At 46.1% G+C, this 15,895-nt stretch overlaps 1 protein-coding gene across 2 annotated transcripts in view; it reads left to right on the top strand.

The window, feature by feature from the left end:
• The window catches only part of LOXHD1 (lipoxygenase homology PLAT domains 1), a 132,999-nt gene that overhangs the window by 19,398 nt on the left and 97,706 nt on the right, over positions 1 to 15,895 (top strand). For both annotated transcript variants that reach the window (XM_037165012.2, XM_037165011.2), the window contains exon 5: positions 12,293 to 12,391. In XM_037165012.2, coding sequence (XP_037020907.2) covers positions 12,293 to 12,391 — 99 coding nt within the window. The remainder of the gene's footprint in view (positions 1 to 12,292; positions 12,392 to 15,895) is intronic.

Raw genomic sequence — 15,895 nt, 5'->3', positions numbered from 1 at the left:
TTGGAGTCTATGCCATTCACGGTAGCAGGGTGACTCTCCATGTGGCCCCTGTGGCCCTAACTGTAGTCAGGGATGGGCAAGGAATCTCCTGGGCAGAGAAGAGAAACTTTTCATCCTGCTCCCGGAGACTCAGACTTGCTCTGGCTGAATCACCGCCTGAATGAGCCACCGTGGCTGATGGGGTGGAGCGTAGCTGAGAAACACCAGATCTCAGGGACCACTGTTTGCCTTTTTTGGCTGCTAACTACTTAATATGTGTCTGTCTGGTCTCCTCAGCCACGTGCAGGTTCCTCTGAGGATAGCACTTTCACTGGTACCTGCCACTGTGGTCATTGGGACTTAGGGACTTGGGTGAAGATTCATAAGAAACAGATCATGTGGCTGTGGTGGGGGGTCACGTGTAGACACACCTACCCGTGAAGACTAGCACAGAGCTGGATGGAACAGGCTCTACTGGGGGGAGGAGAGCTGACTTGTCCCTCGATCACTGTGTGTCTTGGGTAAATTACTTGTCCTCTCCGGGTTGTTCCTCATCTCACCAGAAGGTTGCACCGGATGTTCTCTGAGGTCCCTCATTGCACTGGCTTTCTCTGATATTTTGCTAGCTAAGTGTCTTCTCATCCCTCTTGCCTGGCTTTGCTAATTTCACTCCCCCAACCTTGATGCTGTCACTTTTGGAGTGATGTTCATGGGGCAAGGTGCCCAGGTGCCACTGACGAGCACTCTGCAAGTTTCACAGGCTGAGAGCACAGGACTACTGAGTCCTCTCTGGCCCTGGGGAGGCTCCGAGCACACTCCTGAGTCTGGGGGTGGGGGCAATAATGAAGGATGGGGGGATGGAAGGGAGAAGGTGGGGGTGATATATGAGTCAGACAAGGCAGGATAAGATGGTGTAATCTCTCTGGGTAGATTTGAAATGACCCAGGATTGGGTCTTGAAGGAGCTTGGGCCAGGGGCAGTCCCCTGGTAGAGACGTATGGGTTAGATCTGTTTAGGGAAGACCCTGCCTGGCCTTCTCACTGCCGATATGATATCATTTCCTGCCTTCTGGCCAAGTAATTGTCCCCATCCCAGCGCCAACCCACAAACCCTCCCACCTTGAAAAGCATTGAGATGGTCACGTGGCTTAAATTAGTACTGAGCCCACACCGCACTGCTCTGGGAAAGCTCTGCCAAGTTGGCAAAGAGACAGGCCTCCGAAGCCAAGAGCTGAGTTCCAGCTGGCCTGGGGGCTGTTCACACCCCAGGGCTGTCACTTCCCAGGCACAACAGCTCATCGATGATTCAGACCCAGACTCTGCCAACAGCAGAGAGGGCCTTGCTCTCAGAAGGGCCCAGTTCGCTGTGGGTCCTGTTTCTCTGCTCTCAGCTGGGAACTGCTCCTCAGGCCTCCTTAGGGATAAGCATTCTTCTAAGAAGCATTTGTCTTCTTTGGTGGATTGATAATAAATATGGCTGCAGCCAGTTTTAGGTTATGCTCCAAAGAGACTGAGGGGCTGGTTGTTGGAGAAAAGAGAACTGTACCAAATGAGATAGCTAATGCTGGGGCCGCAAGCTGCTGGGAGCCTTGCGGGAAGAGGTGGAAGCGGGGCTGTGTTTGTCCCACACAATCACTGTTTTCACTCCTGGTTACTTCGTCAGGTGACTGGGGGACACTTTCATTGCCGCCCATGCGGTGCTGCACAGGGATTATCACACAGCTCCAGATGTGTGGCTGGTCTTAGCAAGACCGTGTTGGGCATGGTGCCCAGGGTGCATTTGAAGAAAGGACAGGGCCAAAAAGGGATTGTGTTCATGTATGAGGGGCATGTGCAAAGTCGCTACCTGCAGTGGATTGTGGACCTTCCAGAGGACTGCATGGCGCAAAAGCAAATGCAAATTGAAAGGATCTTGGGTGGTTGATGCAAAAAACTCCCTGAAAGGTTTTCTTAGGCTCTGCTGAGGAAGAAATGCCGATCAGCCACAAAGTTAGGCAGTATAGAGATTTATTGGGGTTTGCACACCTGGGCGAGGTTCCCCAGTCCACAGAGTGGGACTGGGGAAGTCTCACCCAAGCAGGGAATATGGCGGGGTTTTATTTGGTTGGCTCTTTTCGTGGGAGCTGGGGATTGGTCCCCTTTGAACAAAGCGGCAATATATCATTGGTGGTTCTCCTTGGGCTCAGGTTGCTATGCAGATAAAGCCCACCCTTTTGGCTCTCTGGTTTGACGTCAGCCATCTTTCCAGGTTGTAGTTAAGCCGGCATTTTGGGTTGTAGTTCAGCCACCATTTTGTCCTACCCCACCCATCCCATCATGAGGGCTCTGCCATATAAACCAATGGGCCTGACTCGTTCCCAGATTCTACTGATAATGCCAGAGAGTAATTACATCATTAACTTAAAAATATGGCTCTCTGTATCACAAAGCACCTAGGAGTATACACCCAGAGTTCTCAGGTCTCAGTTCCTCTCCTAGCTTCAGTTTCTGCCTCTATGGCATGGGCACACTAGTTGGCCTCTTGGGTCTTTTTAGGATTAGTTGAATATTTACCTTCACGACCCTTTGGGAGTAGCCCTCCTCCACAGGGCAAAAGGAGATTGGCTATTGGTGCTTGCTGTCCCTTATGCTGTGGATACACTTTTCCCACTTAATTCCCACCCCACCCCCGCCCCTAACTTTCTATTCTTCTGTATAGTGTCCACCTCCTCCCTATGAGCTCATTCTCTGGATCTTATTCTTTGTGATCAAAACCTGATCACTCTACCAGTCAGGCAAGCATGAGCTGATGCTTTAGGCACTTTGCCTCTATTTCCTCATCTGTAAAATAGGGAACAACATTAATTCCCACTCATGAAGTGGTTGAGCTGATTAATTGGGGTAATAAACATCAAGGACTTACTGCAGTGCTGGGCACAGAGTAAATGCTCAGTAAATGACACAAGAATCATGGTGGTTGGTGCAGTTATTGATATTCTGGTGCTTCCCTGTTATCTTCCCCTACACTCGGGCTTGGTCTGACGCTGAGATGCACAGACCCAGGAATCTGGCCTCTCAGAATCAGAAAGAACTTGGGAGCCACTCAGTGCCAGGATCTCTGCCTCTAGAATCTGGCAGGCTCATCTAGACAACTGGAAATAGGCTCACGACCTTGACTGCAGTTGAAGTCTGCAGGAAGCATCCTCTTCCCTCTCCCTAATATTTCCCCTTAACCCACCAGCTCAATGTTATCCAGGGCCTCGCTGTAGCTGCTGCAGGTGCTTCTAAGGGTTGTTGTTTCTAAGAACCCTACAAGGTGGTCCTGGCTTCACGGACTCACAGCGCTGGGTGAGGGCTTCCGGGTGGGGAAAGCTGGGCCAGCCCTGCAGCACTCGCCTCCTCTGAACTTCACAGCAGCTTCCTGCCCACCCCATCTGTTCCCACGTAGCATTGCAGAAAATCATCTCCGGAAAGAGTGGGAAGAAGAGAACTGCTTTGAATGAGGCCCCAATGAAGAGCATCAGAGAATTTCAGGACCAAAAGGGACCTTCTCTACTCCACCTCCATTTTATAGAGGAGAAAATGGAAGCTCAGAGGAATTAAGTGATCCGCTCTTGGTATCCTGGACTCATGATGCCAGCTCATGCTCCTCCAGTGTCATTCAGTGATCCAGTGGGTATTTATTGGGAATCTTCTATGCACCAGACCCTGTCTGTGCCCAGGGTAAATATGCAGGGGCCTAGATTATAAAGGGGAGAGTCAGGCCAATAAGTAATCAGAGTGCAAGGGGATAGAAGGTTCTAAGTGAGGATGACTAATGGAATCCAATGGGAGCATGGAGGAAGGGTGAATCAGGAGGGCTTCATAAAGGAGGTGATATCCAAGTTAAGACTTCGGAGTTGAGAAGGAATTTGCTAGGCTTTCAAATATAATGAGGACACTTGCAGACCTGATGGGCTCCGATGGCACAGTATCTGATTCACACAGCTGGAAATAGGCCCTCTGACTCACGGCTTCGCTGTGGCCTCAGGTTTCCTGCCCCCCAACCCCATCCTGCTGGGACCACTGCCAGTCACTTTGTCCTTTAACCCAGCATCCAGGACATTTGGGGAATACACGAAATAGTATATTTGGCCTATACTTGGTTATTTCAATTTTTAAATAGGTGTTTAGAAAACCTTTGTTTTCTTCTGTTTGTTAAAACAGTACTTCCTCAGTGCTGCTTTTGCATGCATGAAAATCTGAATTTATGATACAGACATTGCGTCAGTCCTGATCCAGCTGTTGGTGTTCATTCTAGCCACCTGTGGTTTTCTACCTGACCTCTCCCCAGAGCTTTAAGCATTGGCCAGTATGAGCCCATTGAGAGTCAAGAAGAGGTTCCCACCTGCCTGGGGCTGGATGGCCACCTGACAGCCACTGTGTCTGTTGTTTTCTTCTCCCATCCAACCTCAACCCTCCCTCCAGCCTTACAGCCACTTTGACCAGCTCAGAGGTTCCTGGTGCCAAAATCAGCCTGAGGGTGTAAGAGTGTCTATTGTGTGCATGGATTTTCTTTAGGTGTGTCTGTCCTGCAGACTAGCAAGAGTTCTCAACAGCTCCTCTGGATGACAGAGAGCTTGATTTATTCAAGCACTGACTCTGGGTGACTTCAACCTTTAGTTTTCAATTACAAGGGAAAAATATAGCTGTTGTAAAAAAATTTTTTTAAATACAAATAAGCAAGAAAAAAATAATAAAAACTTCTGTAATAGCCTCACCCAATGATAATAGCTAATTTTTATTGGGCATCATTTCTTCCTTCCTATCTATCTATCTATCTATCTATCTATCTATCCATCATCTATCTAATCTTCACAACACCTCCAGGAAGGAGGTGTTATTATTATTTCCATTTTATAGATAAAAGAAACAAACACAAAGAGGTTATTTAGCATATGAATGATGGAGCCAAGAGTAGACCCAGAGCCTTGAACTTGAACATAGTGTAGGCTAACCTTGGAGACACTCCAGTTAACATTTTGGTAAATTTCCTTCCTGTTCTTTTTTTGTGCATGAATGTATTAAACACTACATATTAGCTTAAATGTTATGATATTATAGTCAATTCTGTGACCAGGTTTTTTCACTTAGCGCTATATTTTATCATTGAATAATGTTTTAAACCATCATTTTAAATGACTGCATGGTAGTCCATAAATGTGTGAATAGTCGTAATTCACCCCAGCAAGTCCTGATTTTGGATAGTTTTAGGTTGTTCTTAATTTTTTATTAGCAGTACTGTGACAGACATCTTTATCGGTAATCTCAAACACAATTATTTCCCAGTCAATTGAATCGTTGGTTCAGGGGGTTTGCAGAATGTTAATACTTTTGACAAATATCACTTGCCTGCTTCCAGGAAGGCTGCATGGACTCGCTGGTCCCTCCATGCGCTTATGAGAAGTGCTGGCTTCATAGCCCTACGGGAGGATAAACTCCAGCAGTGGAGTGGAATCTGGGTTGGAAAGGGAAGAAATGGAGCCAAGGAGGCTGGGGTGCAGGTGGAAGGGAAGGCTCTTCCGCAGAGCAGCAGGTGTGCAAGCCAAGGAGAGTGACTGAAGGGCCTATGGAAATAGCTTGCGGGCTTGGCAATGAATTAGATGAGGGGGGTGAGCATGATGGACTGAAAGGAGTGAAAGCTTATCCACTCTATACTGTGCTTCAACACCTGAGAGCATCAGGCTTACTGTGAACATTTCCTTAGGAAAATATACTAGCTATATATTTATTTGGGGGTAGATCAAGGGGTAGAGTGGTGTTTTTTGATTACCTCCCATGAGCAACTGTTTAATGACTAAGTGATGTTTTAATGTTTTTGTGTGACCAGGCTCAGCTAAAGTCCACCCATGGCCTGTTGGAGCACATGTTAAGTGTCAAGTAAATGACACAGGCCCCAGGAGTTCTGGAGTAGAGCCCTGCAGGCTTGGCAGGTGAGGTTTAAGCTAGACCCCCGACCATGGCAGAGTGGGCGAAATGACAGCTAAGAGAGAACCTTCTTGTCTAGGCCCTCAAGTCTAGATCTGGGCTTCACCCTTTCTAACTTGGTAAATTCTCTTAACCTCCTGCTTCCACTGCCTCATCAGTGGATGGGAAGATGACATTAGTAGCAATAGGGTCTGTTATACTGAGGATTCAATGAGATAATAGGTGTGATTGCCCCATGGTAGGCCCTCAGTAACCATCAGAGGCTCTTATTATTATTTTGATAAGTGGATGTGTGTGAAAAGGCTGCCAGGGTGAGAAAGCAGAAAAGTTCCAGTCCTATTTGAAGAATAGGGTGAATCTGGGTGAGAGATTCAAGCCTCTTGACCTGAGGGAAGGGGAAACATTTGGGGGTCATCTGTCAGTGGCTGTGACCCAGCTCCCGGCATGTGGCATTGCTGTTCATACTTTGGTTCCTCTGACCACCACCTGCCCATACCTGGGCAGGCTTGGGTAGTCTGCCCCTGGCGGGGGGAGAACATTTCCTCTCATTTCCCACCCCCACAGGGCAGCCCCACTGAATTTCTCTTCCCACGAAGCACCCATGATATCTCACTTCTCTGCATCTGGCTCTCAGTGAGCAGAAGTGATGGGTGTCAGGGTGTGAGCCATTGCAGGTTTGGGCGTAGTGTAAGATCAAGTCCAGTCAACCTCCTTCCAACCTCCTCCCCACCCCTCACCCGCCAAAATAAATAAAGCCACGATTTAATTACACAGGATCTGAGAATGGGTGAAAGGCAAGGGAAAGTAACTCCGTAAGTCAGTTTGCCACCAGTTCATTCATGATTCTCTGCTTCCTAAAAAAGCCTGGACCACGTGAGCTTCTTTCTCTGAGGCTCAAACGATGGTGGGTGTGGGCTGGTCCCTTCCTCAGCAAGAGAGATGGAGGCTTTTTGACAGTGTTTGCTTGATTTCTGTTGTCATGGGCGAGGTGAGCATCCAGCCCGGCTCAGCCGTGCATGCAGTACCAAGACTTGGGGGTTGCAGCCCCCTCATGGGTGTGCCTCTCCCCGCCCCCGAGGTGGCTCTGTGGAGATATGTCTCGTCGCTGCCACGAGCTGACTGTTCCAGACAGTGTGGGGAGGCTGTGGGGGTGGCTGGCACACCAGCCGCAGGAGGCAGCTGAGGCCTGCCATTGCCTGCCTTTTCTGGAAGCCCACGCAGGCAGCTTCCGTCTGGCCTGCAGGGGACAGATTTCCTGTTTGGCGGGAGCAGCCTGTGCCCCTTCCATGGGGCTGGCAGAGAGAGAAAAAGAGGGGGCAAAGCTGGGCTTGTATACTTCCTGAGCAGGGCAAGAAGGACACAGACTACCCTCCGCTTGGGACCTGAGGCAGGCAATGCATCTTTAGCTGCAACTAACTCCGCCTGCAGAGGACTTCAGCCCACTTCTGTTTTTGGAAGGCACCGTGTGATTAACCTAATTCCTGGTCTATATCCTTTATTGTACACCTTTCAGATCAGTGCTCAAGTTAGCCTGGCCTCTCAGAGCTCACACTGACCTTTAGTAGAAGAAGGATTCTGTCCGAGAGCTTGGGTTGCTGGGTTCCGTGGTACAAGTTGTGCACTGCACAAGCATGTCTGTGTAAGGAGACAGTTTGCATATCATAGAGGTTGTAGGTTTTTACATTTATTATGACAATTATTCCACAGATGGAAGCAAAGTATCTTGAAGAAAGGATCCTTTTTTCTCGTGTGCACAGAGAGGCCGTGTGGGCTAATGTTAATCCTGCTGAAAGGCCAGAGATAATTCAGTTCTGGGGAGAGTTTCATAACAGATAACGTGCCAGATGGGCAAACCATAGGCCAGCCTTGGCTGGAATACAATTCCTGTGATCCTATAGGAGGCCGTGTCCCTCCCATGCCTGCTCAGGAAGGGTGCTGAACTCCTGCCTAGCTCCTCCTCCAACTTGACTTTCCCCTTCTTCCTGTCTCTGCTCCTTGCTTGCTCTCAGTGAGGCAATGAGTTGAAGGCACAATGCCTAAAGTTGAAGAACTGGTGCTTCCATCTGTCCCCACCTTCCCCGGACTCAGGAACTTTAGGCCCAGCTCAAGTACACAGCATCAGGGAAGTAGGGAAGGCTGGCCCTGCCTGTCCACACTAGGCATGGGATGTGTTCCTTCTCACCCCCTCTGCTCAGAGAAAGGGCAATCGCTCCCCAATCTTTGGAACCTTGACTACTTAGCTAGTGGTTAGGAAGTGCCGTGATCTTCCTGTGACCAGCAGTTGACCACCCCCATGCCAGGCAGCTCTGCTCTCGTTCCAGGCCACAGAGCGCTGATTGGCCACAGTCCTCAGCCCAGAAACACACAGAACGGTGCCGGAGAGCATGAGAGCTTAGGGCACGGGGTGGCCAGCTGTGGCCCGTGGGCCAAACACTGCCTGCCTCCTGTCTTACTGTGGACTTGGAGCTAAAAAAGGTTTTTCCATTTTTAAAAGGTTGAAAAAAATCAAAACAAGAATAATAATTCAGTACCCAGGAAAGTTATATATAATTTAAATGTCTGCGTTCATAAAGTTTTATTGGAACACAGTGATGCTCATGTGTTTATACATAGATTGTGTATGGCTGCTTTGTTGACACATTTGGTAGAGTTGAGCAGTTGAGACAAAAGACCAAGTGCCCTGTACAGACTAAAATATTTACTATCCGTCACCTTACAAAACACGTGTGCTGACCCCTGGCATGGAGTACGAGAGGCCGTGAGGTTTTCTGGAAAGACCCCCAGATTTGGGTCTCGTACCGGGTAGCCGTCTGAGCCCTGGTTTCCTCATCTGTAAAGGAGAGTGTCAGCAGTCCCTGCCCTGCCTGTACCAGTGGCCATTGTGTGAATCAGGTGACTTCAAGGACAAGCTGAGCCTTGAGAGCTGCAAGGCCTATGTGAAAGTTTAGTCGAGTTTTCCCTAAAACCTGGGTCAGCCCTGGTCATCTTCTGTCAACGCTTTTTTTCTCATCATCTTGATCCCTTCTGGCCTCCGGGCAGGGCAGGGATTTTTACTGGCCCTTCACCTCTCCCCGTTATCGCCAAGTTCCTGTTACCAGGAGGGCAGCGCATTTCATCTGTGTGCGTTTGACTCTCTCACCTGTGATCACCAGACCCAAGGGGTGGATTCAGCCTGTCAAAATCCACTTGCCACCCAAATCATGGTGTGCGCTCCCTGAAATTCTAATTGTGGGAAATTGTGAGGCTTTCACTCGGCTCTGGGGGAGGAAGGTCTGAGGCAGAGTGCGGACGGTTGTCCAGACGGGAGCGAAGGAAGCCCTACTTTTACTCAGCTTGGTCTTTCATCGATATATGTACTTAGCTGCAACCGAGGGTTGGCATGGGTCCTTGGTCTTGTTTGGAAAATGGCAAGTTAGATAGACCGTGGTTCTGCTAAAAGAGGAGATGTTAAAAAAGAAAGAAAGAAAGAAAGAAAGAAAGAAAGAAAGAAAGAAAGAAGGAAGGAAGGAAGGAAGGAAGGAAGGAAGGAAGGAAGGAAGGAAGGAAGGAAGGAAAGAAAGAAAGAAAGAAAGAAAGAAAGAAAGAAAGAAAGAAAGAAAGAAAGAAAGAAAGAAAGAAAGAAAGAAAGAAAGAAAAAGAGAAAGAGGGACAGCAGTAGCTTAATCAGCCTCATTGTCACTCTGCGGGACCTTTTAAAAAACAGTTGTGAGGTGTGCCCCTCCCATAGTGTAGTCAAAGGACATCTGACACTCAGGGATCCTACTCTTACCCAGCCTGTTACATGGGGACCCAGGGCCCCATTTTGACATTGAAAGTTCTCAGAGGTTAGAAGACCATCTGCCGTTGTGCCAGCCTTGACTTCCTCCTGCACTGTGTTCACCTGATCCCTGGCACGGCCTCAACCAGAAAGGCCTAGAAGCCCCTTTCACCCCAGCTCTGTCTGGTCTCTTGACCCCTGACCCTTGGCTGACTCCACACTGCCTTCGTCAGCCCCGATGCTCTGCTTCTCTGCACTTTCCCAGCACAGGGATGCTGTGTGTTCCCAAAGCCCTCGGCCTCGCCCGCACAGGCCTAGGGTACCTCCCCCATCCTCTGAGAGGCCTCCTTTAACTCCTGTCTTCCCTCCAGGGTCTGCAGGGATGCCTTTCCAGGTCAAATGTCATGGAACTGCAGATTGAAAAGGACCTTTAGTGTTCTCACATTCTCTTGCCTCTGGTGTTTTCTCCACAGCGTCCTGGCACATGGTGGCTGCTGACATGTCTCTAGGGATGGCAAACTCACTTCCCCTAGAGCATCCCATTCCTTGTTGGGTAGCCTTAGCCACTAGAAATGAGCTTTTAGTGAGCTAAAATATCCTTCTTTGCAATTCAACCTGCTGATTCGAATTCTGCCTTTTGGAATGATTCAGAATGTCTGCTACTCCTCCCACAAATGCATCCAGCCCCTCATCCTTCCACCTGCTGCCCTGTGCCCAGTGCCCTCTGGAGTCCTGCTGCCCCCGTGACTGACCGATGTTCAGCAGTGCCCTCAGAGACTCCCCTGGTCCCCACCCCACTGAGGCATCACTGGCCATGGGGCCCTGGACATGCCACCCTGCAGAAGGGCTTGCTTCTGTGTGGAGTGAGCCCTGGACTGGACCTGAGCAAGAATGTGAACCAAAATAAATGGTTCTCAGAGGCTCTTCCAGCAAGGGGAGGGAAGAGTTGATCTTTCCCCCATAACCCTGTGGGAGGGCTCTGCAACTTAAAAAACGAGTGAGAGCAGAATCATCTGGATGTGGCCAGGGTCTTCTTGGTCCCTTGCAGCCACATGTCCCATGATCTCTGGGAGGGGACCTGGAAATCTGCTTTGTTAACAAGTTCCCCAGGTAGTCAGCATGGGGCCCAAGTTTCAAGCCACTGACCTTGGGGTTGCCTGGGTCTGGCCTCTTCTGAAGACTCTGGTTCTGTTCCTGTTTCAGAGGGGTCTTTGTGGTGACTCAAGAGGGGCTGGGAATCTGAGAGAAACTAACCTTCTGGAGCCTTCAGGTGGGGCAAGCATTGGAGGGTCTTCCCTCCGCCATGACGGGTCTTATTGAGTGAGGCCCGAGGAGAGAAAGAGAGGACATTGCTGCCTCCTGGCTCAGGGTTCTCAGCAGGTCAGAACCCAGCCCTCAGGGCAGCGTAGGTGGTGTGTGTGTGTCCTCTGTGGGTCCCCTGAGGTATTCTTGAGGAACTTAGAAGCCTTATGTAAGGGAAACAGCAAACAGCAGAAGGTGGTAGATGGTGGACTTGGAAATCATTGACACAGACAATGTGGCAAAGCCAAGGAGTGTGGAGGAGAAAGACCTTGGGTGCTGGGACGTCAGGAAGGCTCTAGGGAGGAGGTCAGTGGGGGGACCAGGACTCTGGGCCTCAATGAAAAGAACTCTTGTTTTCATCAACTTCATATACTGGGCTGAAGATATCTGAACAATAGTTTCTGCTATGGGAAAGGTAGAAAGCCATTGAAGGAAGGGAAAGGGGAAGATAAAGTTGCCTCAGGCCTTGGAATTCTTGGCACCCAAAGAAGCTAGAGGAGTGTTGCTTCTCACACCAGAAAGCAACCCCTGCTCTTTGCTTCCCCCCTCCCCCCACCACAAGGCAGAGTCCAGTTGCGGAGATGTGGGCAGGGCTCAGCATGTGGTCAAATTTGCATTGACCGCCATCCCCCCTTGAGGCTAAAGCCAAGGCTGAGGCATTTGGGGGTTCAATGAATGGAGCAAAGATACAAGAAGCAGATGTAAGTCTTTAAATGAGGTAACCCCTAAGTGTGCATTTGCTGGCTACTATTGGTGTCTCTAGTCTTTGCACTGGTTATGGCCTTGACAATTTTCATTCACAGAATCCATTTTCCCCAATGAATGTTTACCCTGTGATGAAGTATAGAGCTTGGATCACAGAAGACAGAGTAGATGTCAGGGGCCCCGTTTGAGGCATTTTAATATCCAAGGGAGATATGCCAGGGTGGCTCAGTGGACTTGGGCTGATTCGTGCATCCCTAGGCAACATGTTAGTAGACAGAAAGAGAAGCCCCCTCTACCTCCAATTTATGCAATGCAATCAGTTTCACAGTTACCATTAGACTTTCCTCAGTGTTATTGAGATATAATTGGCATAGCACATTGTATAAGTTTAAGGTATACAATGTGTTGATTTGATATCCTTGTATATTAGCAATGACCATTTGGAACCAATGTCAGGCCATTTGTTTCCTGCTCAGTTATTGACTGTGACCGTGAGGATTCGTGCATGACTGGAGGGGAGGGTGGATGGTGGAGTGGCTCCTTTGGGGCCTCTGTTCTTCTCAGGATCCTGATGAGCTCAGTCTTTCTCTGTCCTTGTTCTCAGGTAACAAGTACGAACTTAAGGTGTGCACTGGCGACGTCCTTGGTGCAGGAACCGATGCTGATGTCTTCATCAATATCTTTGGAGAATATGGAGACACAGGTACCGGGGTTTGAAATCCTTTCTTCACACACCTTGCCCAGAATTGCTTCTTAGATGGGCTGTTTCCTATCTTCCTTGCAGAGGAAAGCAACCCCCATCTTCTCCCGGTTCCTCCGCTCAGGATCTCTCTTCTTGCCTTGTGCTTTGTCATGTGCTTCTCTGCACAACAAGGTGTGCATCTTATAAAGTTTGTGTGTGATGTATTTTCAGAAGAAGATGTGCTTGGATTTGGGTGCAGTTTAAAATTGTCCTGCATCCTAGAAAAGGTCCAAGCTCCACATCACCAAGGAACTCATTCTCAGTTATATTCTTTGTCTCCCTACACTCCATGTCCATCTTGAATTATATATTTGGATGTTGCATGGTCTGATTCAACACAGTGGTTTGGGGCAGCCCAGGATGGGGCAAAGGATCAAATCGGACTTGGTTTCATAGATGGAACAGGAACTGAGGACACAGGTAGAGAGAGGTCCAGGTGTTGGGAGGAAATTCAGCCCAGCAGGACAGAGATAGGCAGTTCTTTGCTGCTTCTGCCAATTTAATGGAAGAATATAAGGGTCAGTAAAGCTGCTGAGACATGTAAAATCTGGACACAATATATTAAAAAATTCAAAATGCATTGCTGAGCATATCAGGGAAAGAAACCAGAAGTCTCCAGGTGCCAGAAATAAAGAGGGAACTCAAAACTAAGTTATTAGCTGTGAGTTGGTGCAGGGGCTCTTGGAAGGAGGAAGCTTTCATGTTCAACAAACTATAGGATGGTTTTATACCCACTTGAGGTCAGAAAATGAGATAGTGGCCCTTTGTGAGGCAAGATATGAAAAAATAGAACCACACATACCGCTTAGAGTCCTGAGAGTTCACAGGAACATCTTTAGTTAAAAAAAACAGGCCAGGAAAAAATCTGCTCATTAGTGCAGTGAACTTACCTGTGCAAGAGCTCAAGATTAAAAGACAGCCGCTGAGAAACTGATGCCTTAGGCTTATACCTCATGCGAGCTTGAGGTTTGATTTTTACACTGTAAGTGTGATTTGGGGGCTTTTTTTCCTCCAATACAGAAAATTGGTTCCATGCTAGATACAATAGAAGAAAATAGTAGACACCAAGAAAAATATAGCAAATAAAAGAGGGAATGATTGAAACTTTTTCAAAATTGTGCAAAGATATGAATCATAGGATTAAAGTAAAGATACGAATTACTTCAGATTAAAGTAAGAAGATAAGTCATTAAACAAGATAAATAAAAACATCCACATTTAGATGCATTGTGGTGAAGTCAAAGGCACAGAGAAAGATCTTAAAAATAACCAGGTTTGGCAGATCACATAAAAATTAGACTTATAACAAATTCCTATCATCAATGTATAGAGGTCATAAATTCATGAATAATATCTTCAAAGTCCCAAGCAAGAATATAGACCAACCTAGAATTCTGAACCCAGCTGGGTTATAATTCCAGAGAGAGAGCATAACTAATGAATTTCCATGCAAACAAAGAGAAATAAGCATTACCACTCATAGACCAGTACCTAACCACTAAAGAAAATATTTTAAGAAAAAGAAAATTGTACCCAAAAGAAAGATTGGAATGCAAGAAACAAAAGTGAGCCAAAAATGGATAATTATGTGACAAATCTAAGCAAGCGTTTACCATACAAAGCAATCACAGTAATGACTGTTACCAGGGCATAAGAAAACATGGACCTGAAACACTAAAAAACAATACTCTTTGGGAAGGGAGGTAGATAATGAGAGGCAAAGCATAAGAAGGTCCTTGGTCCCAGCCCATTCTCCCATCCCTAAGAGAGTAGAGAAATTAGCTTTAGACTTTGACGTCAAGTATACATATTAAAATTATAAACTAACCACCACAAAATAAGAAATATATACTTTCTAAACCAATAGAAGGAGTAAAAGGAACAAAAACCGAACCCATCCAATAGGAGGCAGAAAACGAAAAAAGAGAAAAAAAGAAAAAGCATGACTGAAAGCAAAAATTGAGATAAATGTACAAATAACCACAATAAGTAGAAATCAACTAAACCTATCAGTTAAAGGATATATATCCTCATATTAAATAAAAATAAATAAAATCCAGCTTAAATATATGTTACGGAAGGGCTGAAGATAATCAAGATGGAGTAAATTATTTCAGGGATGTATCAGCAACAGGAGAGAAGGTAGTGTAGCTATATTAAAAGGTATAAATTAATCTTGAAGGAAAAACACTTTGTTAAATATAAAAGTGTGTTAGGCAGTGTAAACCTGAAAGATATGGTGATTCTGAACTTGTATAAACTTAACATATTTCAAAAATATAATGAAGCAAAAATTAACAATATTCTTGGAGAGACTTGGTAAGTAAATGATACTGGAATAATTTAATACAACACAATAATTGATAAGTCAAATGGATATAAATTCAGTATGGATACAGAAAATTTTAACTATACAGTTAATAACTTGATTTAACAGAAGTTTGTAGATTCCTGTATCCAACTGGCAGAGAACACACATCTTTTTCAAGCATGTGATGATAACATACAAACCTACAAAGTAAGTCAAACTCAGATCAACATCATAGAGACAACATTCTTTGATTATGTTAATAAAACTAGGACAAACCCCAATCTCTCATTCCATTTAGAAACAAGTTTTAATTTTTATCAGAAATAATCATCATTTACAAAATCCAGGAGAATTTACAAGTCATTAGAACCAATGAGAGGAAAAGGTTAGTAAAGATACTGGATATAAGATTAATGTACAAAAATTAATAAAAAACAAGCAAACATTTAAAAATATGTGACTTACAAGAGCAATTATAAGAGACCTAAGAATAACCCTAGCAAAAGAGTTTTCTGGAAAAAAACCATAAAATTTTATTAAAGGATATACAAAAATACTTAAACAAGTGGGGTAATATGTATGTACATGAGAAAAGACTCAAATTCATCAAGAAGTCAAATTTGCTCAGATTATTCTCTATACACAATGCAATTTTAGTCACACTTCCAAAGGGCAATATCCTGTAGCTTAAGCTGAAAATAAAATTCATGTTCATGAAGGGCTATGTATCGCCAAGACAATTTTGAATGTTGAAAAGCGCATTAACCATTTTAACAATATGGGGATAGTTACCCTGGCAGATATTAGGACAATGCAGGTCTCTAAAAACTGGAGCAGTGCGATGTGGATAGAACAGCGATTTTCAACTTTCTTCATCTCATGGCACAGATGAACTAATTACTGAAATTCTGTGGCACACCAAAAATTACATATTTTTTTGCTGGTCTGACAAAAATAGGTATAGTTTTGATTCATTCACACCAAACAGCTATTGTTGTGTTGGCTGCTGTCATTTTTTGAATTTCACAATCTAAGGGAAAAAAGGCCAGTGTCCCTCACTAAACACTCAGGTATAGCATGTTTTAAAAATTCTTGCATCACACCAGTTGAAAATTGCTGGGATAGAGGATAAACAAACCGATGGAGCAGAGTAA

Source organism: Artibeus jamaicensis, unplaced genomic scaffold (assembly GCF_021234435.1).
Source record: "Artibeus jamaicensis isolate MK-2021 breed Jamaican fruit bat unplaced genomic scaffold, CSHL_Jam_final contig_354, whole genome shotgun sequence".
In the NCBI taxonomy this organism is placed as follows: Eukaryota; Metazoa; Chordata; class Mammalia; order Chiroptera; family Phyllostomidae; genus Artibeus; species Artibeus jamaicensis.
The sequence above is the reverse complement of the archived record's forward strand: the minus strand, read 5'-3'. Positions and strand labels throughout refer to the sequence as shown.